The sequence below is a fragment of the Saprolegnia parasitica genome (genome assembly GCF_000151545.1).
Source record: "Saprolegnia parasitica CBS 223.65 unplaced genomic scaffold supercont2.32, whole genome shotgun sequence".
Lineage (NCBI taxonomy): Eukaryota > Oomycota > Saprolegniomycetes > Saprolegniales > Saprolegniaceae > Saprolegnia > Saprolegnia parasitica.
The window spans coordinates 235035-252767 of NW_012156426.1; the positions used below are offsets into that span (position 1 = coordinate 235035).

The following is a 17733-nucleotide window of genomic DNA, read 5'->3' on the forward strand; positions in this document are numbered from 1 at the left end:
CGTGTTGCTGATCGCAGTAAGGGCTCTGCTCACGTCATTGGTCATAACGCCACGGTCCTTCCGTCGCCAATCTCGGCTTGATACTAATACATGGAGCGACTTGTATGCATGCTTTACGTTGGGACATTGCGCGATCGAGATCGAAATAGCAGACACTGCATGCATAGGTGTTGCCTTGTAGTACCGGTATATGCAGCAAGGGACTTGAGTGGCCTTTAACCAGTGTCGTCTGGGGAGGAATCCCATACCGAGATGCGAGGCACGAGGCGCAACCGACTCGTGTTAACTTACGAGGTCTCTAGGAAGAAATACAAACACGTCGCATGCTTAGTAGCGCACGCCGAGGACGCTTTCGCCAAATTGGACACCGCCCATCAAGATTGCGCCAATGGCACCAGCCATAAGCATCGGGCGCGTACCAGCTAGAATGCGCATGATGAGATTCTGCCTCCAAGACCGTGTCAAGCTGTACCCGTAGACTTGTAGATCATGCCCGTGGCGCCCGCCGCAACGATCGGCAACGCCTTATCAAAGACACCATACTGGTCGAGCTCAAGCGTATCGACGACTTCCTGGCAGCCCGAGTACATGAGCGCTACAATTGCACGTGTTTAGCATTGGTTGCTCGCCGTAAAGATTAGTTGTACCAAGGACGCCAAGAGCATTGCCGGCGCGCGAGCCGCGCTGGCCCGCAGCGTTGAAGAGCGAGTTCATGCGCACCTTGAACTTGCGGCTGGGACTGTTGCGGACACCTTCGAGGGCACCGTAGGCGCCGCCACCGATAATACCACCAAAGTAAGAGAGACCAATGGTATGCGTCGCGCGCTCGTGGAAGCCACGGCCCTTGACGTCATACTCGAGGTAGTCAGCGGCCGACGACGCGTTGTCGGCAACACCGAAGACGGGCGAGATGACGCCAAGGTCGACGTTCGACGTGCTGCCGAAGTCCGGCAGCGAGAAGCCCGGCGACGACGTCGGGAACGAGTTGGCGTCGAAGGACTCGTCGGCCTTGAACTCGGTGTCGGTCCAGCTGCTTGACATGGCAGGCAATTCACTCTGCTCTTCACCAGTAAATGAGCGCGTATCCCGCACTTAACCAGATGCTGCCGGTTCTGCGGCAACATCCCTTTAAAGTCCGCTTCCGAAGGAATCTTCGGGAAGACTGCTCCTAGCCGTACTTACGCAAACGGTTAGAAACCAACCGGATTTAGGCCGTCCGGCTGGCTAGAAAATGGCGCATTCGTGACATAATTTTACAATTAGCCTAATTCTGTATTGCCACATAAGAAAAGCGACACGAATACGTCGGTGCTGCGACAGTGGACACTGGCTCTCGGTCTGCTTCCATATTTTGGCTTGTGCTGATTGGCGTATCAAGTCGCGAAGCTTCTGTGATTGGCTATAGCTATTGTATACGATTCTTTATGCTGGGTGCCGTAACCTCCCCTCGCGTCAAATGGGGCCAGAAATATGGCGCACGGGAATAAAAATGCATGCGCCGTGCAGGGTAATAATATAAAGGACAGAAATTGGGGGCGATTTTCAAATTGCTGGAAATTCTGAGATTGGCACGCCAAAGCGCACGTGCCCCGATCCGTCGCCGCCCTCGCCCCTCGCCCTACAGGTAGCTTCATGGCCTAGGGCACATGGAGGCTCATCATGCATACTATCTCTTAGTAGACCCAGCATGGCATCGTCCTTTGTCATGGTCGCCTCGCCGCCACTTCCGTCGTCGCCCATCGCCATATGCGACTCGCTCGCCAAGCGAGCGCAGACCATCCTTAGCAAGACGCCCGTGTCCAGTCCGCGGCCGGTCGCCAAGGAAACTGAACCGAAGAAGGAGCTCAAGCGCACGCGCAGCGTCGGATTTGAAGGCGCAGAGATTGTCGAGTTCGAGCCGACCATCTTTACCACGACCGTGACGTCTGGCGGCGTTCCGGTATGCTTCTATCGGTGAATACTTGTATTCTGATCGTGTCTGATAGGTGGGCCTTTCCAACAAAGAGCGTCGTCGTATTCGCCGGCGGCTCGACTCGTTTGAACTGGAACGCCAAAAAGTGTAGGCGCGCGCCCGAAGCCAACCCTATCTCATTATCTCTTGGACTTAGCCGGGTCTGCCGGCAAAACTACATGGAAGAAGGATACCTGGACCCTCAAGAACGCGCTGTCATTCTCGGCAACGCGGGCTGCGAAGAGACCTCTTTCGAATCCGTCGAAGCCGAGGTCAACATGATCATCGCCCACCGAAGGGAGTCGAATGAGATGGACATCCAATGCATGTACGGCCTCGGCGAGTACGGCGACTCGGACTCGGAAGACGACACGGCGGGTCGGCAAACGGCTGACGAAGGCATCCAAAGCCCGACGCCACTCTACGGCGCTTGCCTCGGCTGCGACGACACGACGGAGTGGAAGCAGACCCTTGACATGATTGCGAAGGGCGGCGATATGGAGCCTGAAGGCGAAGACGGGCTCTCCAAGGCACGCCGAGCGGCTATTGGGTGCGACGATCTCAAGGACGACGACTCCCTCTTCTTCCTCTCGTCCGGCGAAAACTTTGCCGAGTTTGAGCTCAACGTTTCTTGTGACATGGACGACGACAACGGTGACGCGTCGGCTGTCGTGGTGCCGCAGACGACCGCCAAGTCGCCGCTGGCGTGCGCCGAGGTCGAGATGGACTCGACTACGACGGACGACGACGAGTTCAAGGAAGAAGCGTAGATGCGTAGCTGGTATATATATTGTAGTAGGAAGGAGTAGTAGAGGGTCATGCTGGTATTTATTCAATCGTAGCCTTGGTTCTTGGTTCAAGATCGCGCGTCTTTCTACGCGTATGATTGGCCAGAATCAATTCAATTGCACCAATCCAATTTGGAGGATCCTGAACAGTCAACTCGGTTGAAGAACCTCACATCCTGTGGCACGATGCTTCGTCGCGACAACTTGAGCGGGTCTGCAAAGCTCCTCGTGCGGCGCAAGCCGAGGCAAGAGCTTTCCGAGGACCAGAAAAAGGAGCTCATGGAGGCGTTTGAGCTCTTTGACATCAACAAGAGTGGCACGGTCGACCACTACGAGCTCAAGGTCATCCTCTGCAACAACGACGAGTGATGCATCACAGGCGTAGGTCATGATGCGAGCGCTGGGCTTTGACGTCAAGAAGTCTGAGGTCACGCAACTCGTAGACGAGGTCGACATACACCGTTCCGGCCGCGTGCACCTCGACGACTTTCTTGAGATCAGTGCGTCGCATTGCCACCCCTGGCGTCTTCCGATGTCGCCCCCTAGTGCGCCGCAAGATCACATCCCGTGATCCCGACGAAGAAATTCTCAAGGTTTGAAAGCCCTTGCTCGCACTACATCCCACAAGTGTACCCACGCTAGGCCTTCGAGCTCTTTGATGATGACCAGTCGGGTCAGATCACACTCAAGGTACGCACAACCAGCCTCCTCGTATGTCAGGTGCTCGACAGCAGAGGATTGTATAGAACATGCGACGCATCGCAAAGGAGATGGGCGAAAGCTTGACGGACGACGAGCTTCAGGTGTGATTGCAATTGACGTCGTACATCTCGTTCAAATCGCTACAGGCCATGATCGATGAGTTCGATACGAACCAGGACGGTACAATCAATCGCGACGAATTCCTCCAGATTATGAAGGAATCAAGTGTGTACTGAGCTGAGGACAAGGCGTGAAAGAGATTTCATAAAGTCTTGACTTGTAAATGCATTATCCAGAGTTAACCCCGAGAGAACGCGGACTACGTCATCAAACGCTTTAATGGTCACGGCCCTAGAAGGATACAAGTGATTAGTGCCCGAGTCGAGGATCAAAATGTGACAGAGCGTATAATCGTGCCCAACGCCGGCGACACCGGCGACCACGAGGTTCGCGCACGCGGGAAGTCGTGGTCGTCGGGCGCGTTGGCGTGGAATGGGTTCGCCATACGTAGTCGTATGGTTCCGCATTCGTACCTGAATGGCGCGGACACCCGGGAGCTGGATCTCGAGGTGGGCGAGGAGGTCGCGCGTGTCGTTGTCGATCTCGATGGCGTCCGTGTTGATGGCCGAGACTTCCGGGACGAAGTCGAGGCGGCGCTCACGCTCCTCTTCCTGGAGCTTGAGCGAGATGCCGCGCACGGGGCCGCGCTGGATGCGCTTCATCAAGTGCGTGATGTAACCCGCGATCTTGTTGCGCATGCGCTTGGACGGGATGATGGCGACTTCGTCGCAGACGCGCTTGTTCGAGTCGAAGTCGAGGGTAAGACGCGAGTAGTACTTCTCGATGATCTGGACAGCGGAGCGCTTCACGGTCTTGGTACGGACACCCATTTTCAGTTAACAAGTCAAGAATTGAAATGCTCCATCTCGCAAAACACGCAGCAGCCAAGCCATCGCCGCCAACCAATCCTCGCCAAACACACCACTCTTCTTTTGGGCCATTTTAGCCAATCACAATTGCGCTCGTGCATAATTTTAGCCAATACCATTTTTGAAGCAACAGCGAATGAAACAGGATTATTTCAGTCTATTTTAACCAATCAGGAGAGGCTCTTCAACGACATTGCATTGGCAGCTCAACGACATCGTACTGGGCGAGATGCAGACAATTGTAGCGCAACAATTGCAATTGCTTGGTAGCTTGGCTATGGGACTGTACAAGGCTGAACGAGCTGGAATACGCACGTAACATGAGTGTACAGATCTCTCGGTTGCGGGAGGATAAGCTGTGCGTTGGACGCAACCTGGGTGCCTCAACCTGCGCAGCCGCGTCTTTGCACTACATGTATACCGGTATAGCCCAGTACTAGTATAGCACAATGCAGTTGGACGCTACGTAAGATGATTTCCACTATAATAGCTTAGTCGGTGGCGAAAGCACTTCGAAATCAAGAGTTCTGTCTTGGATAAATGGACCACGACGCACACAACGGACAACGGTCGCCCACGCTCGAGTCGATTGCTGCAAGTCGCCGCCGTGTGCTCATTCTGTGTCCTCGACCGCGACGAGCTCGTACTCGATCGCCGACATGTTGTTTTCCGTGTGCACCTTCCCCGGCGCCTTGGGCGTCGACTTAATGCCGTCGGGATGCGAGGCCAGCTTGCCCCACTTGGAGATACGGAGCCGCACAAATCCGCGGCGCACGACAACGTCCGCATTGCGCACGACGACGTTGCGCCCGACAATGAAGAGGTCGATTTGCTCTACAACCTGCATGAGTTGGCTAGCCCACCAAACAAAGTCCGCAGTACCATTCCACGCAGACACTATGACAGTGCCTGTTTCGTCACCGATGAGGACTTCTGCTATCCGCGACGTCGTGCCATCGCCCTGGACCTTCTCAGAGATGATCTCCACCGAGAGCACGCGCGCCACGAGGTTGTGGCCGTGTGTACCAGGGGCCAAGTCCTTCACCTTAACATCTATTCGCACATGTCACCATGAGCCTACCATGCGCACGGAAGAAGCGTCTACCTACAGGTAGCAGTCCGCAGGGGCGTCGACATGGCAGCCTGTATTCCAGATTTGTGGGGCTCCTTCGAGTCCATGACAATATCCGGATTTGGCTGTTGTGTATCCGGATGTCAACCCCATCCCCGATCTTATACGTCTAAAACGAGCACGATGCGTTTCCTGCGTGTCGTACAAGTTTAGACCTCATCAACGTTCCGTTTCCGTCGTGTGGTCGATTGGTATGACACGGAGGCCCTCGGACTCGCATCCTGCGCGCCGCAAGCCGACCACGTCTGTGGGCCTAACGATCCCGCCCTTCTTCGCCACGAACCGCGTGGCCTCGATAGACTTATTGGCGCCAGCACGCAGCGGGAACGAGATCACCGTGCCGTCGACGGCATCCACTGCAAGCTTACCGCCCGTGGCATCTATGCCTCGGCTTCGACCGGTCGCGTCGTTTACCGAGCAACTCGAAGCCGCCCACCGCGACTGGGACACATCGCGCCAGCGCCGCCGCCAGCGACGAAAGTCGACGTTGACCGACGATAACATGCTCCGACGCCCCACGTGTACCGTGAGCCTCGAGCCAGACGAATTGGACAGCTTCGTCTCGGAATCTTGTCACTCGCAACCGACGCTTGCCGTCCACGATACTGCAGTGATCGGGAAAGCCGGGAGCACGGGCAACGTCACGCTATTCCACGCAAGTTCTCGGCGTTGTACCATTTGCGACACTGCACAAATATCCTCGGAGCTTATCACGAGTCCATGTAAATGCTCGCTGGCATGGCTGCACCCGCAGTGCCTGGAAGACTTCAAGCGTGCAAGCGGCCGCAATACGTGTCCCCGCTGCAATTCGACGTGGTTCCAAGGATTCGCGCCCGTCAAGCTCCGGCGCAGCTACAGCCTCAAGCTTTTTACGCCGTCCTCTTCGTCGTCGTAGCGCCGCCCAGGTGTGCAGCTAGTCGTACGAACTAGTACTTGGAAAGGAAGGCTGTCCCGCAACCCACAATAATTTATTGCCGCAATATTTCTCAATATTTTCCCGCCATTTTGTACAGCCAATGGCGTTTTGCCGTATGGGCCAATCAGGGCGCACTTGAGAAAAGAGCCATGGCCGGGAACGCGTTCGACGTGCTCATGCAGCGCAAGCCCGCCGCGACTCGCAAGCGCAAGGTGGCATGCAAGGCTCAGCCCAGCGGCGGAACGCCTAAGAAAGCCAAGGCGCAGCAGCGGTTCATCGATCTCGGTCAGGCTGACCTTGGACAGCGAACGTGCCCGGCGTGTGGCTTTCTGTATATGGCCGGCCTCGACGCCGACGAGAAGGCTCACGCACGCTTTTGCAAAAAGGTTGCAGCAGGCGTCACGGTTAGCGGCTGGAAGAACGAGCGCCTCCATCTCACGCGAGGCCAGAGCCGCATTATCGAGCTACGCGGCGACGACCCCGCGGCGCATGTCAAGAAACTTCGGCAGGTAATGCAAACCCTATGGATCGCGACTGCATGCACCTTAGATCAAAGCTGTCTTGGACGACACGCTGGGCGTCATCGACGAGACTGAGTTCTTTGCCCGACGCCACTTCATCTATGTGGCAAAAGACAACGTTGTGGGGTGCGTCTGTGCCGAGGCCATCACCACAGCATACCCGTACTCGACAACGTCTGGCGTCATCACCATCGACACCAACCAGCCGCGCGACGTGCTCGTAGGCATTAGCCACATGTGGGTGCACCCGCGCCACCGGCGCGAAGGCATCGCCAAGGCGCTTTTGGATGTCGTCCGACAAAAGTTTACCTACGGCATGACGATCCCAACAGCACAGGTCGCGTTTTCGCAGCCGACGGCCGATGGGATGTCATTTGGCACGCACTATGTTGCGCCGGCGCCGATGCTGCTGTATGCAATCTAATCGAACGCAACACGTAGATGAACGAGATATCGTATCTATCTGCATCGCAATTACGCCTCGGTCTTCTTGTGCAGCGCCTTGCACTCGGCAAGGTACGCGTCGAAGTTGAACTCTTGCGGCCGCTTGTTGAAAGCGTGGACCATGTCGAAGTGAGCATCGTCAACGTAGCGCTTCGTGAGCGCTTCAAAGAGCGTCGTAGCTTCCTACACCAAGCGCATGAGCCATTTCGACTGAAATCGGTTGAACGTCGTACGGGCTTATCAAGGACATTGGCAACATCGCCACGGAGGAGCGCAAGGTCCTTCGTCGCGAGAAGATCATCGAAGAGTGAGATTGTAAGGCACGGTGGCGCCTGCGACGGGTTCTCGCGGTAGGCGTCAAGCGTCGTGATGAGGAAGCACTTGTCTTGGAACTGCGAAAGCATCGTGAAGAAGCCCTCTTCGTTCGTCTCAGAGTTCACACGGTACACAGGCAGCACGAAGAAAGGACAGTCCTTTGCGCGGCTCGTGAGGAGCTCAAAGTCGGTCTTGGAGAGCGCGGATGCGACGCTGTCGGACTTGTCGGCGTGGAAGTCAGTCCAGATGCGGCGAATGGCGTCCGGCGCCTCCTCCGACAGAGTTTCGAGCTTCACGATCGACTGCAGCGAGCGCGGCGACGGGAACGAGAAGCCGCCGCCTTTGGACGTCGAGAACGCGCGACGCAGCATAAAGACCATGACGATGACGATGGAGCACCACGCTTTTGCCGTGCCACCAATAAAAAGGCAGTGTCAATCAGTTCCGCAAAGTACGTTCTCAGCTCTTTAAGTACGACAAAACAACACTAGGCAATGTATGCAACGAAAGAGGATCTATTGTTGATTATTAATATGAGACCAATAATTTTCCTATATGCTTAAAGGTAGGATATTTATTATGAAAGGTAGTACCACTATTTGCTCTTCGCTGCGCTTCGGTCCGAGGTTGCAAGGACCCATGCGTCGCGACACCGACAGCGCTCCACGCAGTATGTTGCTCCCATTGGATACGAGCATTAATAGGCTACCGACGAGCACGTCTCTTGCCGCGAATGGAAATGGTAACTGCGTCCAAAAGTCTTTCGTCAAGCGTGATGGGCAAACACCCAACGACCGAGTCTTGGGTGCGTCTTGGACACGAACACGGATAACAGCAATTGCTGTGAGATGGAGCACTTGTACTAGGGCTACCTAGATACTGACTACAGGAGCTCTGTGCGCTTGCCGACACTGGTGCCCTTCAGAGCTCACAGACTTGACGCGCTGCACACACTCGAGCATATTCATGAAGAAAGAGCCCGTCGTTTGCCCGCTCACAACGTCGGTGCGAAACAGTATCACGGCAACTTCAAGCAAGGTGGTCCCCGCAAGTGCGCTTCGGCGAATAGGTGTGATTTGCCATCGATTTATTTTATTTCAGCAATTTCAATTGCATTCTCAAAGCAGATCGATCAATCATGAGCCAGACTTTAGAGAAGCTGCGTCGCGCCTTCACGGGCCTCGTGCCCCGCGTTCTCGACGCCGAGCTGCAGGTGCAAGCCGCATCGTCGCACCAGGTGAAGGCGCTCCTCGTCGAGTCCGAAGACGCCCATGGCAGCGAGTACGTGAGCGACCGCAACAAGCGGCGGGCGTTCGTCTCGGGCTTTACGGGCTCGGCGGGCACGGCGCTCTTGACAACGGACAAGGCACTGCTTTGGACCGACGGCCGGTACTTTCTTCAGGCCGAGCAAGAGCTCAGCGACGAGTGGACGCTCATGCGCCAAGCGCAGAAGGACGTACCAACGGTCGAGGAGTGGCTCGAAGCCAACTTGACGGCCGGCGACGCGCTTGCGATCGACCCGCTCTTGACGTCCGTAGCCACGGCACGCAAGCTCGTGAAGGCTCTTGGCGCGGTCAAGGCGGCCGTCGTCGTCTGCGAATGGCAGAAGAACCTCGTGGACCAGGTCTGGGACGACCAGCCGCCGCAGCTCCCGTCGGACGTATACGCGCTCAGCCTCGAGTATGCCGGCGCGTCGATTGCCGAGAAGCTGGCGTCGGTACGCTTTCCCACTGCATGTTGCGTGACATGGACTCACATCACCACCGCAGCTGCGCGCCGAAATCACCAAGAAGGGCGGTCGCGCGATCGTGCTCACGGCCCTCGACGACATTGCGTGGCTCTTCAACATCCGCGGCGCCGACGTCGAGTGCAACCCCGTCGTGTACGTCCCATGTGTATGGAGACAGCTTATTGGATCATGATGCAGTACATCGTATGCCCTTGTGACGCTGGACTCGGCGACGCTCTTTATGGACGCCAAGGAAGTGAGCGACGAGTTGCTCGCCCACTTTGGCTCGGACGTACGTGCGATCGTTTAGCGACTTGATTTCACGCGCCAAGTAGGTCCAAGTCCAGGGCTACGGCGACATTGTCTCGGCGGTACGCATGCGGCACACGGATCCCTTACGCTAACTCTATCGAGTTAGATTGAGACGTACGCCGCGTCGTGCGCGCCGGACGCGGGCCAAGTGATCCTCGTCGACCCTGCCCAGTGCAATGTCGCCGTCTTTAGCGCGATCCCGGTCTCGCTTCGCAAGGAGCTTCCGTCGATCGTCATGAAGCAAAAGGTACTGCCTCACTGCACGCATTCCTATGCACCTGACCATTCCTGCAGGCCATTAAGAACGAAGTGGAAATCGAGGGCATGCGCCAGGTAGCCCACCCTTGACAGGACAGAACAAAGCGACGACGAACGACCCTAGGCGCACATTCGCGATGGCGCAGCGCTCGTCAAGTTTTTCTCGTGGCTCGAGGAGCAGCTCGAGGCAGGAAACGAGTTGCTGACTGAAGTCAGCGTTGCCAAGGCCCAGCAAGCCTTCCGCGAAGAAATGGTAAGTGGTTCAATGCACGGCGTTCCAATCGACTCACATAGTATGTATTGTAGGACAAGTACGTGTCGCTCAGCTTTGAGACCATCTCGGGCTCGGGCCCGAATGGCGCTATCATCCACTACGACGTACGGTACCGGCAGTACACGCTTCGATACACATGGATGCGCTGCATAGCCCAAGGAGGAGACCTGCGGCAGCGTGACCACGGACAAGATGTACCTCAACGACTCGGGCGCGCAGTATCTCGACGGCACGACGGACGTGACACGCACGTCGCACTTTGGCACGCCGACGACCCACGAAATCTACTGCTTTACGCACGTCCTCAAGGCGCACATTGCGCTCGCGACGGTAAATGCTCTTGGTCGTCTCTGCGTCAAGCCAACGGGGTGCCTAGGCCGTCTTCCCCAACGACTGCGACGGCGTCAAGCTCGATGCGCTCACCCGCGCGCCGTTGTGGCGGTACGTAACAGGCATTTGTCGTGTCCGCTCATACGTTCCATAGCGCTGGGATGGACTACCGCCACGGCACGGGCCACGGCGTCGGTGCGTTCTTGAACGTCCACGAAAAGGGCGTGGTACGACAACTAAATGCTACCTCCGTCCGAGACGTGACCTTGCTTCATGCTTAGCTCATGTCGTTCAAGCTCAACCCCACGGGTCTCTTGATTGGCGAAAACATGATTGTGAGCAACGAGGTACGCTGTGCTGCGGTTGCGGGGGGATGGGTATCATGCCACGTGTGTCTAGCCCGGCTACTACGAAGACGGCAACTTTGGCATTCGCATCGAGAGCTTGATGGTCGCCAAGAAGGCGGAAGGTCTTCCGACGACGTACGGCCAGTTTTGCGTCTTTGAGACGATCACCATGTGCCCGATCCAGCGCCGCCTCATTGACACGGCGCTCCTCACGCCGGACGAGCTCGCATGGCTCAACGCGTACCACGCGACCGTGCGCACGAAGCTTGCGCCGTTGCTTGTTGGCGCGCCGCTTTCGTACCTCCTCAAGGAAACGGAGCCGCTCGTTGGCGCTTGAGTCCTACTCGTTCTACAATAGCTCAGCGTTTATTCCCGCAAAATCCTTTGCCGCGTTGAATTGTCTTCACATTGACTTTTGGAGGCTGCAAACGGAACTGGCAAATTAGCACACTGTGACCCTGGCGAAAGCTATCGCTTTAAACAGCAGTCAGACCGTGAGGACGCTAACCTTCGATGTAGAGCACACATTATTTTCTATTCTTCGGCGCTGGAAGAATGCGCGATTGAATTGAAAGAAGCCTCGCACGTTGCGATGGTCTCCCAGGCGCTAAAGGAACCGCTGCTGCCAAAGGATGTCGCCCCCGTCGTGTCCACGGACGCGCCGGACGCCAAGGTCAAGCACCACCGCGTGATCCTCGCCAAGCTTCGACCGACCGGCCGCGTGGCCGTCGACGGCCTAGCGTCCGAGTACGCCGATGCATTTACGCCACCGCTGCAAAAGCTCATGGCCGAAGCCGACTTTCGCGCTGCGATTGCGGCCATCAACCAGACGTGCTACGACTACTTTCCTTGTACGGCGTGCGTCGTGTATGCTTACTTTGGTGTCGCCTTGTCCTGCGGGCTCCTCTTCTGCTGCGTGCGGCCGTGCACGGGCGAGGTTTACCTTGCTCCATCTCGATTTTTGACGCCTCACCTCGCGCCGCGTAGGTTCAAGAGAACCTCGAGCTCGTGATCGACCGCATCAACGCCAAAAAGGTGTTTCTGGACCAAGGCGTCGCGTGGAGCCTCGAGCGCACGCGCTGCCACTCGTGGATCGAGATCACGCAGTGCCCAGACGAGCGGCGCAAGTCGGCGTCGCATCGCCACTCGATCTAAAAGTGTTTGCCAATTTTGAGTCCCCAGCGGCATCCCAACAACAGCGTTTGGCTAAGTTTTACTGGAATACATGTCGTATGTGAACCTTGCCGAGCATCGCCGCGAGAGGGACGCCATGGATATCCTGCCTGCCTGTCGAGAGCGATGTGGGTATTCTCAGGCTGGCGTCGTCTTGACGATCGATCGATACGTTGGGCCTATGCCTCTCATGCACGCGGCGTCAAGGGGCAAGGAAAGACGATCGAAACGATGCTTTTATTTCGAGAATTCGCTCTTGGAGACGACGACGTTGTCACCCTTGAGCTCGTAGACGTAGGCCACAACCTTGTTGCCTTGGATGGCCATGAGGATGAAGCTGGGCACGACGTCGCTATCACAGCGCGTCCATGAGATAAACGCACATGTAGCATCTACACGTACGGGGTAAAGTTGCCGTACGCGCCCGTGATCGAGCCAGGGTTCACAAACCACTTGCCGTTCTGCGCATGGAGCTTGTACTGGTGCGTGTGTCCCGTCACGAGGATATCGACGTTCATCTACCACGCTCGATAGCATCGACGTCGCCATTGGGATGGGATCCGCACCTTGCGCTGGAGCGCAGCCAGGCTGTCGACATCGCCCCACGGAACGATCTGCGCCACTGCCATGAAGACGCTGCCGTGGTGCATGGGGTTCTACCTGGTGGCCATGGCACAATCCAATGCGGTATTGTCCGATCGTGACGACCTTCTTGTCCGGAAACGTCGCGTTCTACTCGACGCTTCAAGCGCCCGCAGCTCTGTGGCGCGTACCTCATCAAAGTCGCCGCGAACGACGTGGACGTTGGGCGCGAGCTCGCGTAGCTCGTCAAAGGTCTCCTTGGTCACGAGGTTGCCCGTGCAGAGCACATGCTGCATCTTGTTGGGCACGAGCATCTTCTTGAACTTCTCAGGAATGTCCATGGCGCGGTGAGGAATGTGGTAGTCGCCCACGATCAGCACGAGCTACACGCTAGCTCCATGAGCCCGAGCAGGCCGCGCCGGCGCACCTCGCCAAAGTCTGCTGCCATCCTTCGCTCCAAGATCTGTCGTTTGCGGCGTCGGGTTTTGACCAATCAATGGTCGCGTTTTTGCAACGGGCCCTACGATTGGTTGAAAAGAAACAGTAGGACCCAACGATGAAACACTGTCTGGATCGACAACACAGCGCAAGATGTCAATGGGGCAATAGTACTGTGGTTGTAGTTGGACTCTTTTCTATATGGTATGTATGGGGTAGACAGCGGCCATGGTCGATGCATTGCACGGGGTGTGCATGAGCTCGGGTCGGTGGCCCCGCAGTGCGGCCTTGCGGAGCACGCGAGGGGTGCAATGGTACGAAGGCTTGTGCTGTTGAAGGACGATCGAGGCGTGGACTCGGTTAAGCATAAGTGCTGCGTCAATGATCTCCTTGAAGCGGAAATCGTCCTGAGCGTATGTGGGGAAGCACCGGAAAAAGTCCTTGATGAGGTCAATCCGGTCCGAGACGATGCACTGGAGGAGAGCTTCGCGCTTGCGACCAAATGGACCCATGTGCATGGGTATAAAGTCCCGCGGCGAGAATGTATTGAACCAAACGCCCTTTGCGCAGTAGACACCCCGGAGCGCCTCGACGATTCCGTCCTGGTACGAGAAGATGCATCGGAGCAGGTCACGTGACTCCATGACGCGCTCGGAGGCTTGAACCGGCGAGATCGCTCCTCGTGTCGCTGTAGAGGTGATATTCGCCATGAGCAGTGAGCGCACGGGTGCTGGAGGTCGTTGTATCGCGCAAGACGAAGGTTGTCCCCGGCGCAGTCGCTCGGGGGTTCGAAGTTCAACGCGGAAGAGGCGCATGCTGGGACAATGGGGCCCAGCTCCGTCGCCGTGGAAGCTTCCGTCCTCCATGGGCGCATGCTTCCCTACGCAGCGGTGCTTCTTCCGGTGGTAGGTCGCGTCTCGACGGCCGGCCATCGTCGTCGTCATCGGCTTCTTCTCGGGACCCGGGTGGAAAATCAAAAGTGGTCAAATCCAGCCGGTTCGGCACACCTCATTGGTTCGTTTTGGACGCTCTGGGCTGGTCGTCGACCAAGGTGCAGCCCGCCAAGATACTTTGGGTAAATGCGATGGAGCAGAAGGCGCGACGTGCACTGTAGCGGCTACGCATGGCTAATGCCTTCGACGGGACAAAATCAGGATTGTATCAATAGGGTGCCGCTTGGACATCGACGTCATGACGGCTCTGAATCGTTGCCTCGAGCGGATAAAGCTATGCTACAGGATGAGCACACTGTTACGCAGTAGCCTTTTCACTGTTCACGCTGTATAATGTTCTGCCTCGACGCTTCTTCTCCAGCGCGATCAAACAAACGACCGCACAAACCTGGACACAGAAAAGAGTGGGCCACATGATGTGCACTCGTCTGAGCAGCAACAGCCTCGACGCTTGCACTTTGAGTAAACAAGTTTGCGATGGAAGCCGCGCAGCATCATAAGCTCGGTGAATGAAGAGGAGGTCCTTTGCCATCAAGAAAATGCTCTCACGCGTTGACAAAACTACGTGGCGACCTTAACGCGATGGGATTGGATAAAAAGCAAGCTTGGCCAATCAGAAGCCATATCGAGCGATCTTTCATCGCGCCACGACGTCGTCATCCATCTTAGTCATGGCGGGTGACGACGACCCGTGATGGTAATCATGACGCGAGGCTAGAAATCAATGGGTGGTGGAGCGAGCATTTATTCAGTTAAGACCCTTCTCGGCACCTGTGCGCGTTTGTATTACTGCCACTTGGCGAATGATATCTTCGAAAGGTCCGACCTCAAGGCACCGACATGCACCGAAACATTCACATCGCGTGCTCTACACGTCTTCTCGCGGGCCTGCAAACGGCTCGGCACGCCGCCTTCTTCGCTTCAACACAGATGTTAAATAACAATACCTCAATCGTAAAAATATGGGCAGAGCCGAGCGGCCTACAAACTCAAGACTCCTCTCAGCAGTTTAAACAATTGTGGAATCCATAGAGTAGCACCATGTCATAGCTTTCTCTCAAAACAAGTCTATCAAGATTTATTGGACGTCAAACTCGCGTTATGCGTATAGCTTTCAGGCTGGGTGATGTCAATTATCTAATGCTGGACTTGGTACTCGAGCATGCAGTGACACACCACTCGCTAAGGCTAGATGATCTGAGAGAAGTATACTGGCATGGCGTCCAGGTTTCGTCAGGCCTTGCCGACCACTTCGACAACGTCTAGCGACATTGGGTGTATAGCCAGTGCTAGTCATCCGCATCGAGGTAACGAAAAGACTTGAGACAAACTATCTACTAGTACACTGCAAAGAACGACTACCGTGCAACTCGAAGACTATTGCGTCGTTCAAAGGTATCAGAAGCAGAATTGCACCTTCTGATGCTGCTTCGGCTGTCTCTCTTCAAAAGTTCTCCCAGTACGCGCGATACCGTCAGCCTGTAGCCCTAATGTTCGGTCGTGAACGGATTGGTTGGACGCTTCCACCAATCCAGATCCACGGATCGCGATCTTTCCGCGAAACGGTGTCTTCCATGGAAGGTGGGCACATAGCATTATCAATCCTACAGCCATGTTCCTGAGCAACAACGACGAAGTGGACTTGCTCGACCGCCTCCGCAAGAAGGACCGCGAGAAGCTCCGCGAGAAGCAGAAGGGTCAGATGCCGGTTATGGACCTCGCGACGCTCACGCAGATCTGCGTTGACAACGACGGCTACGAGACGCCCGAACTCAACGACAATTTGTACGCCCTCCGTTGATTGAATCGCGCATTCAACCTGCTTGTATGCTAGATTTGCACATTTTAAAGGCTTCCAAAAGATCGAGGGCCTAGAACCGTTCTACAACCTCAAGGCGCTTTGGCTCGAGTCCAACAACCTTCGCAAGATTGAAAATCTCGACATGCTTCAACAGCTTCGGTGCCTCTACCTCAACAAAAACTTGCTCGAGAAGGTCGAGAATCTTCAGGTAGCTAGCTACTCCGTCGAAAGCGCAAGGAACTCACCTGAATGCGCAGTGCCTCCGCAACCTAGCCACTCTTGATCTGAGTGAAAACAGCATCTACACGATCGCGGGTCTCGAATGTCTCGACCAACTCACGTCGCTGAATCTCGCCAAGAATCGACTCGAGCATGTGACGGACATCGCCGCCTTGACGCAGACGCCGTCGATTACCAACTTGGATTTGAGTCACAACCAGCTCTCAGACCCGGCCATTTTGACTGTGTTCGAGACCATGATCCACCTTCGTGCGCTGCGCCTCACTGGTACGGCAGAGTGTTGCTGTAATCCAATACAACCTGACAATGCTTGCTACGTAGGCAACGAGGCTGTATCGAAGACCAAGTACTTTCGAAAGACGTACATCACGTCGCTGCCGCAGCTCGGATACCTCGACCGCCCGATCTTTGATTTGGAGCGCGCTGCTGCTGTTGCTTGGAAGACGGGCGGCGCTGAGGCTGAGGCGCAAGCACGCGCAGCGTTCGTTCAACACGAGGTAAATGTCACGAGGAAGCAAGGTCTCACAAGTGGTGCTAGCACGATGAGCGACGCCGCACGCTGCAAGAATTTCGCGACTGGCAAGCTGAGATTCGTGCTAAAAAGCAGGTCGAGCTTCAGCAGCGTCAAGCTGCCGGTGACGTACCTCCTGACCCATCCCAAGCGGTCGTCCCTCCGTATGACAGCGCAACGCAGGCCCAAGCCCGCCAAGATGCGCTCTACGAGAGGGCGAGCGTTCAAGGCAACGGCATCAAGGAGATAGGATCAGCCTTCTGGGCTACTGAAGCCCAACGCAATATCGAGGCACCTCCGTCTCCCGAGGTGGACGTCGAGTCCGCACAAGGATCAGGTGCTGTTGACCAGGAAATACCCGAAACGGAAGAAAGACAACAAGAGGAACATGAAGTGGAACCGCTTGTCGAACCACTAGCTACGACCAGCGTGGAATCACAGCATTGCGTTGCCACACCAACCGAAGAGGAAGCCCCCTTGTTGATCATGACACCCGCCTCCGCCGTTTTGAGCCCACCTGAAGTGTCAGTGCTTCCGCCACCAGCTCCCGTGCTTCGTGTGCAGAAAGACTCGGCATCCGCCTACGCACCATTGCTCGATACGTTGCAAGTTGTAACGACGTCGATCCCCGCGCCAGACGCACGTCGTGGGCCTGTGGAGCGAGAAACGTGGGAATCGTTGCAGCAAAAGGCCAAGGTCGCTCCCTACCTGCACAAGCCACCCGTGCTTCCATCCTGCCACGAGGTATGGCGCGTGTTCCAGTTGGTTATGACTGCAACCTGCCTCCGCGTAGATGCTCTCAAGCGACGACGAAGACGATGACACAAGCATCCGCCCAAAAACACGGTCCGAACTGCTCCAAGGTTTGCAGGCGCGCCGCCCATTTACGAATCTGAGCCAATTGGACTAATGACACTGTGTACACCAACTCGTCAAGAGCTTTTATTACTTAAAACATAACTTTGGACATCTACTTCTTAGTGCAGATCAATGTAGCAGTATTGGTGTGCTCCATAGAGACAGATTCTTAGCCACCATTCTCTCAATCGTGAAGAACTCTGGCCAAATCTGAGTTTCTTGATGCAAT

At 56.0% G+C, this 17733-nt stretch overlaps 11 protein-coding genes across 11 annotated transcripts; 6 read left to right on the forward strand and 5 right to left on the reverse strand.

The window, feature by feature from the left end:
• Positions 1-208: 208 nt before the first annotated feature.
• Positions 209-1090, reverse strand: SPRG_07676 (hypothetical protein). The gene is made up of 3 exons (XM_012346954.1): positions 648-1090; positions 473-595; positions 209-422 (listed from the first exon to the last, which is right to left on the reverse strand). The coding sequence occupies exons 1-3, from the start codon at positions 1039-1041 to the stop codon at positions 328-330; spliced, it is 612 nt and encodes a 203-aa protein (XP_012202344.1). The 5' UTR covers positions 1042-1090; the 3' UTR covers positions 209-327.
• Positions 1091-1532: 442 nt separating this feature from the next.
• Positions 1533-2810, forward strand: SPRG_07677 (hypothetical protein). Its single transcript, XM_012346955.1, has 4 exons — positions 1533-1624; positions 1678-1939; positions 1986-2059; positions 2109-2810. Exons 2-4 carry the CDS (start codon positions 1688-1690, stop codon positions 2719-2721), a joined length of 939 nt encoding a protein of 312 aa, XP_012202345.1. The 5' UTR covers positions 1533-1624; positions 1678-1687; the 3' UTR covers positions 2722-2810.
• A 115-nt stretch (positions 2811-2925) lies between these two features.
• Positions 2926-3677, forward strand: SPRG_07678 (hypothetical protein; the record flags this gene model as incomplete). The annotated part of the gene is made up of 6 exons (XM_012346956.1): positions 2926-3081; positions 3125-3239; positions 3286-3332; positions 3382-3429; positions 3486-3542; positions 3588-3677. 6 exons carry the CDS (start codon positions 2926-2928, stop codon positions 3675-3677), a joined length of 513 nt encoding a protein of 170 aa, XP_012202346.1.
• An 11-nt stretch (positions 3678-3688) lies between these two features.
• SPRG_07679 (40S ribosomal protein) lies at positions 3689-4358 on the reverse strand. The gene is made up of 2 exons (XM_012346957.1): positions 3975-4358; positions 3689-3792 (listed from the first exon to the last, which is right to left on the reverse strand). The coding sequence occupies exons 1-2, from the start codon at positions 4329-4331 to the stop codon at positions 3778-3780; spliced, it is 372 nt and encodes a 123-aa protein (XP_012202347.1). The 5' UTR covers positions 4332-4358; the 3' UTR covers positions 3689-3777.
• A 467-nt stretch (positions 4359-4825) lies between these two features.
• SPRG_07680 (hypothetical protein) lies at positions 4826-5516 on the reverse strand. The gene is made up of 3 exons (XM_012346958.1): positions 5480-5516; positions 5253-5423; positions 4826-5204 (listed from the first exon to the last, which is right to left on the reverse strand). The coding sequence occupies exons 1-3, from the start codon at positions 5505-5507 to the stop codon at positions 4984-4986; spliced, it is 420 nt and encodes a 139-aa protein (XP_012202348.1). The 5' UTR covers positions 5508-5516; the 3' UTR covers positions 4826-4983.
• A 1048-nt stretch (positions 5517-6564) lies between these two features.
• On the forward strand, positions 6565-7392 carry SPRG_07681 (hypothetical protein). Its single transcript, XM_012346959.1, has 2 exons — positions 6565-6927; positions 6968-7392. The coding sequence occupies exons 1-2, from the start codon at positions 6568-6570 to the stop codon at positions 7361-7363; spliced, it is 756 nt and encodes a 251-aa protein (XP_012202349.1). The 5' UTR covers positions 6565-6567; the 3' UTR covers positions 7364-7392.
• A 21-nt stretch (positions 7393-7413) lies between these two features.
• On the reverse strand, positions 7414-8112 carry SPRG_07682 (hypothetical protein; the record flags this gene model as incomplete). Its single annotated transcript, XM_012346960.1, has 2 exons — positions 7617-8112; positions 7414-7566 (listed from the first exon to the last, which is right to left on the reverse strand). The coding sequence occupies exons 1-2, from the start codon at positions 8076-8078 to the stop codon at positions 7414-7416; spliced, it is 615 nt and encodes a 204-aa protein (XP_012202350.1). The 5' UTR covers positions 8079-8112.
• Positions 8113-8807: 695 nt separating this feature from the next.
• On the forward strand, positions 8808-11345 carry SPRG_07683 (hypothetical protein). Its single transcript, XM_012346961.1, has 13 exons — positions 8808-9415; positions 9468-9580; positions 9626-9719; positions 9763-9798; positions 9846-9986; positions 10034-10072; positions 10122-10250; positions 10304-10375; positions 10425-10601; positions 10648-10712; positions 10756-10828; positions 10883-10948; positions 11001-11345. Exons 1-13 carry the CDS (start codon positions 8837-8839, stop codon positions 11283-11285), a joined length of 1869 nt encoding a protein of 622 aa, XP_012202351.1. The 5' UTR covers positions 8808-8836; the 3' UTR covers positions 11286-11345.
• A 165-nt stretch (positions 11346-11510) lies between these two features.
• On the forward strand, positions 11511-12133 carry SPRG_07684 (hypothetical protein). The gene is made up of 2 exons (XM_012346962.1): positions 11511-11885; positions 11936-12133. The coding sequence occupies exons 1-2, from the start codon at positions 11541-11543 to the stop codon at positions 12101-12103; spliced, it is 513 nt and encodes a 170-aa protein (XP_012202352.1). The 5' UTR covers positions 11511-11540; the 3' UTR covers positions 12104-12133.
• A 210-nt stretch (positions 12134-12343) lies between these two features.
• SPRG_07685 (hypothetical protein) lies at positions 12344-13164 on the reverse strand. The gene is made up of 6 exons (XM_012346963.1): positions 13131-13164; positions 12895-13086; positions 12782-12853; positions 12688-12735; positions 12524-12639; positions 12344-12473 (listed from the first exon to the last, which is right to left on the reverse strand). Exons 1-6 carry the CDS (start codon positions 13149-13151, stop codon positions 12359-12361), a joined length of 564 nt encoding a protein of 187 aa, XP_012202353.1. The 5' UTR covers positions 13152-13164; the 3' UTR covers positions 12344-12358.
• Positions 13165-15690: 2526 nt separating this feature from the next.
• On the forward strand, positions 15691-17612 carry SPRG_07686 (hypothetical protein). The gene is made up of 6 exons (XM_012346964.1): positions 15691-15879; positions 15929-16103; positions 16153-16402; positions 16457-16632; positions 16674-17390; positions 17440-17612. The coding sequence occupies exons 1-6, from the start codon at positions 15707-15709 to the stop codon at positions 17554-17556; spliced, it is 1608 nt and encodes a 535-aa protein (XP_012202354.1). The 5' UTR covers positions 15691-15706; the 3' UTR covers positions 17557-17612.
• The last annotated feature ends 121 nt before the right edge of the window (positions 17613-17733 follow it).

What these genes read in the sequence shown, in the direction of transcription:
- SPRG_07676 (XM_012346954.1), bottom strand. Translation starts at nt 1,041, where the DNA reads ATGTCAAGCAGCTGGACCGACACCGAGTTCAAGGCCGACGAGTCCTTC. An exon ending in CAATGCTCTTGGCGTCCTTG is followed by an intron (nt 596 to 647) that starts GTACAACTAATC and finishes GTGCAATTGTAG; the next exon opens with CGCTCATGTACTCGGGCTGC. An exon ending in CATGATCTACAAGTCTACGG is followed by an intron (nt 423 to 472) that starts GTACAGCTTGAC and finishes TGCGCATTCTAG; the next exon opens with CTGGTACGCGCCCGATGCTT.
- SPRG_07677 (XM_012346955.1), top strand. Translation starts at nt 1,688, where the DNA reads ATGGCATCGTCCTTTGTCATGGTCGCCTCGCCGCCACTTCCGTCGTCG. An exon ending in TGACGTCTGGCGGCGTTCCG is followed by an intron (nt 1,940 to 1,985) that starts GTATGCTTCTAT and finishes CGTGTCTGATAG; the next exon opens with GTGGGCCTTTCCAACAAAGA. An exon ending in GAACTGGAACGCCAAAAAGT is followed by an intron (nt 2,060 to 2,108) that starts GTAGGCGCGCGC and finishes TCTTGGACTTAG; the next exon opens with CCGGGTCTGCCGGCAAAACT.
- SPRG_07679 (XM_012346957.1), bottom strand. Translation starts at nt 4,331, where the DNA reads ATGGGTGTCCGTACCAAGACCGTGAAGCGCTCCGCTGTCCAGATCATC.
- SPRG_07680 (XM_012346958.1), bottom strand. Translation starts at nt 5,507, where the DNA reads ATGTCGACGCCCCTGCGGACTGCTACCT. An exon ending in GCCCCTGCGGACTGCTACCT is followed by an intron (nt 5,424 to 5,479) that starts GTAGGTAGACGC and finishes ATGTGCGAATAG; the next exon opens with ATGTTAAGGTGAAGGACTTG. An exon ending in CATAGTGTCTGCGTGGAATG is followed by an intron (nt 5,205 to 5,252) that starts GTACTGCGGACT and finishes TGCAGGTTGTAG; the next exon opens with AGCAAATCGACCTCTTCATT.
- SPRG_07681 (XM_012346959.1), top strand. Translation starts at nt 6,568, where the DNA reads ATGGCCGGGAACGCGTTCGACGTGCTCATGCAGCGCAAGCCCGCCGCG. An exon ending in ATGTCAAGAAACTTCGGCAG is followed by an intron (nt 6,928 to 6,967) that starts GTAATGCAAACC and finishes CATGCACCTTAG; the next exon opens with ATCAAAGCTGTCTTGGACGA.
- SPRG_07683 (XM_012346961.1), top strand. Translation starts at nt 8,837, where the DNA reads ATGAGCCAGACTTTAGAGAAGCTGCGTCGCGCCTTCACGGGCCTCGTG. An exon ending in AAATCGAGGGCATGCGCCAG is followed by an intron (nt 10,073 to 10,121) that starts GTAGCCCACCCT and finishes GAACGACCCTAG; the next exon opens with GCGCACATTCGCGATGGCGC. An exon ending in AAGCCTTCCGCGAAGAAATG is followed by an intron (nt 10,251 to 10,303) that starts GTAAGTGGTTCA and finishes TATGTATTGTAG; the next exon opens with GACAAGTACGTGTCGCTCAG.
- SPRG_07684 (XM_012346962.1), top strand. Translation starts at nt 11,541, where the DNA reads ATGGTCTCCCAGGCGCTAAAGGAACCGCTGCTGCCAAAGGATGTCGCC. An exon ending in TGCGGCCGTGCACGGGCGAG is followed by an intron (nt 11,886 to 11,935) that starts GTTTACCTTGCT and finishes CGCGCCGCGTAG; the next exon opens with GTTCAAGAGAACCTCGAGCT.
- SPRG_07685 (XM_012346963.1), bottom strand. Translation starts at nt 13,151, where the DNA reads ATGGCAGCAGACTTTGGCGAG. An exon ending in TGGCAGCAGACTTTGGCGAG is followed by an intron (nt 13,087 to 13,130) that starts GTGCGCCGGCGC and finishes GCTAGCGTGTAG; the next exon opens with CTCGTGCTGATCGTGGGCGA. An exon ending in GCGTACGGCAACTTTACCCC is followed by an intron (nt 12,474 to 12,523) that starts GTACGTGTAGAT and finishes GCGCTGTGATAG; the next exon opens with CGACGTCGTGCCCAGCTTCA.
- SPRG_07686 (XM_012346964.1), top strand. Translation starts at nt 15,707, where the DNA reads ATGTTCCTGAGCAACAACGACGAAGTGGACTTGCTCGACCGCCTCCGC. An exon ending in AGAAGGTCGAGAATCTTCAG is followed by an intron (nt 16,104 to 16,152) that starts GTAGCTAGCTAC and finishes CTGAATGCGCAG; the next exon opens with TGCCTCCGCAACCTAGCCAC. An exon ending in TCGTGCGCTGCGCCTCACTG is followed by an intron (nt 16,403 to 16,456) that starts GTACGGCAGAGT and finishes CTTGCTACGTAG; the next exon opens with GCAACGAGGCTGTATCGAAG.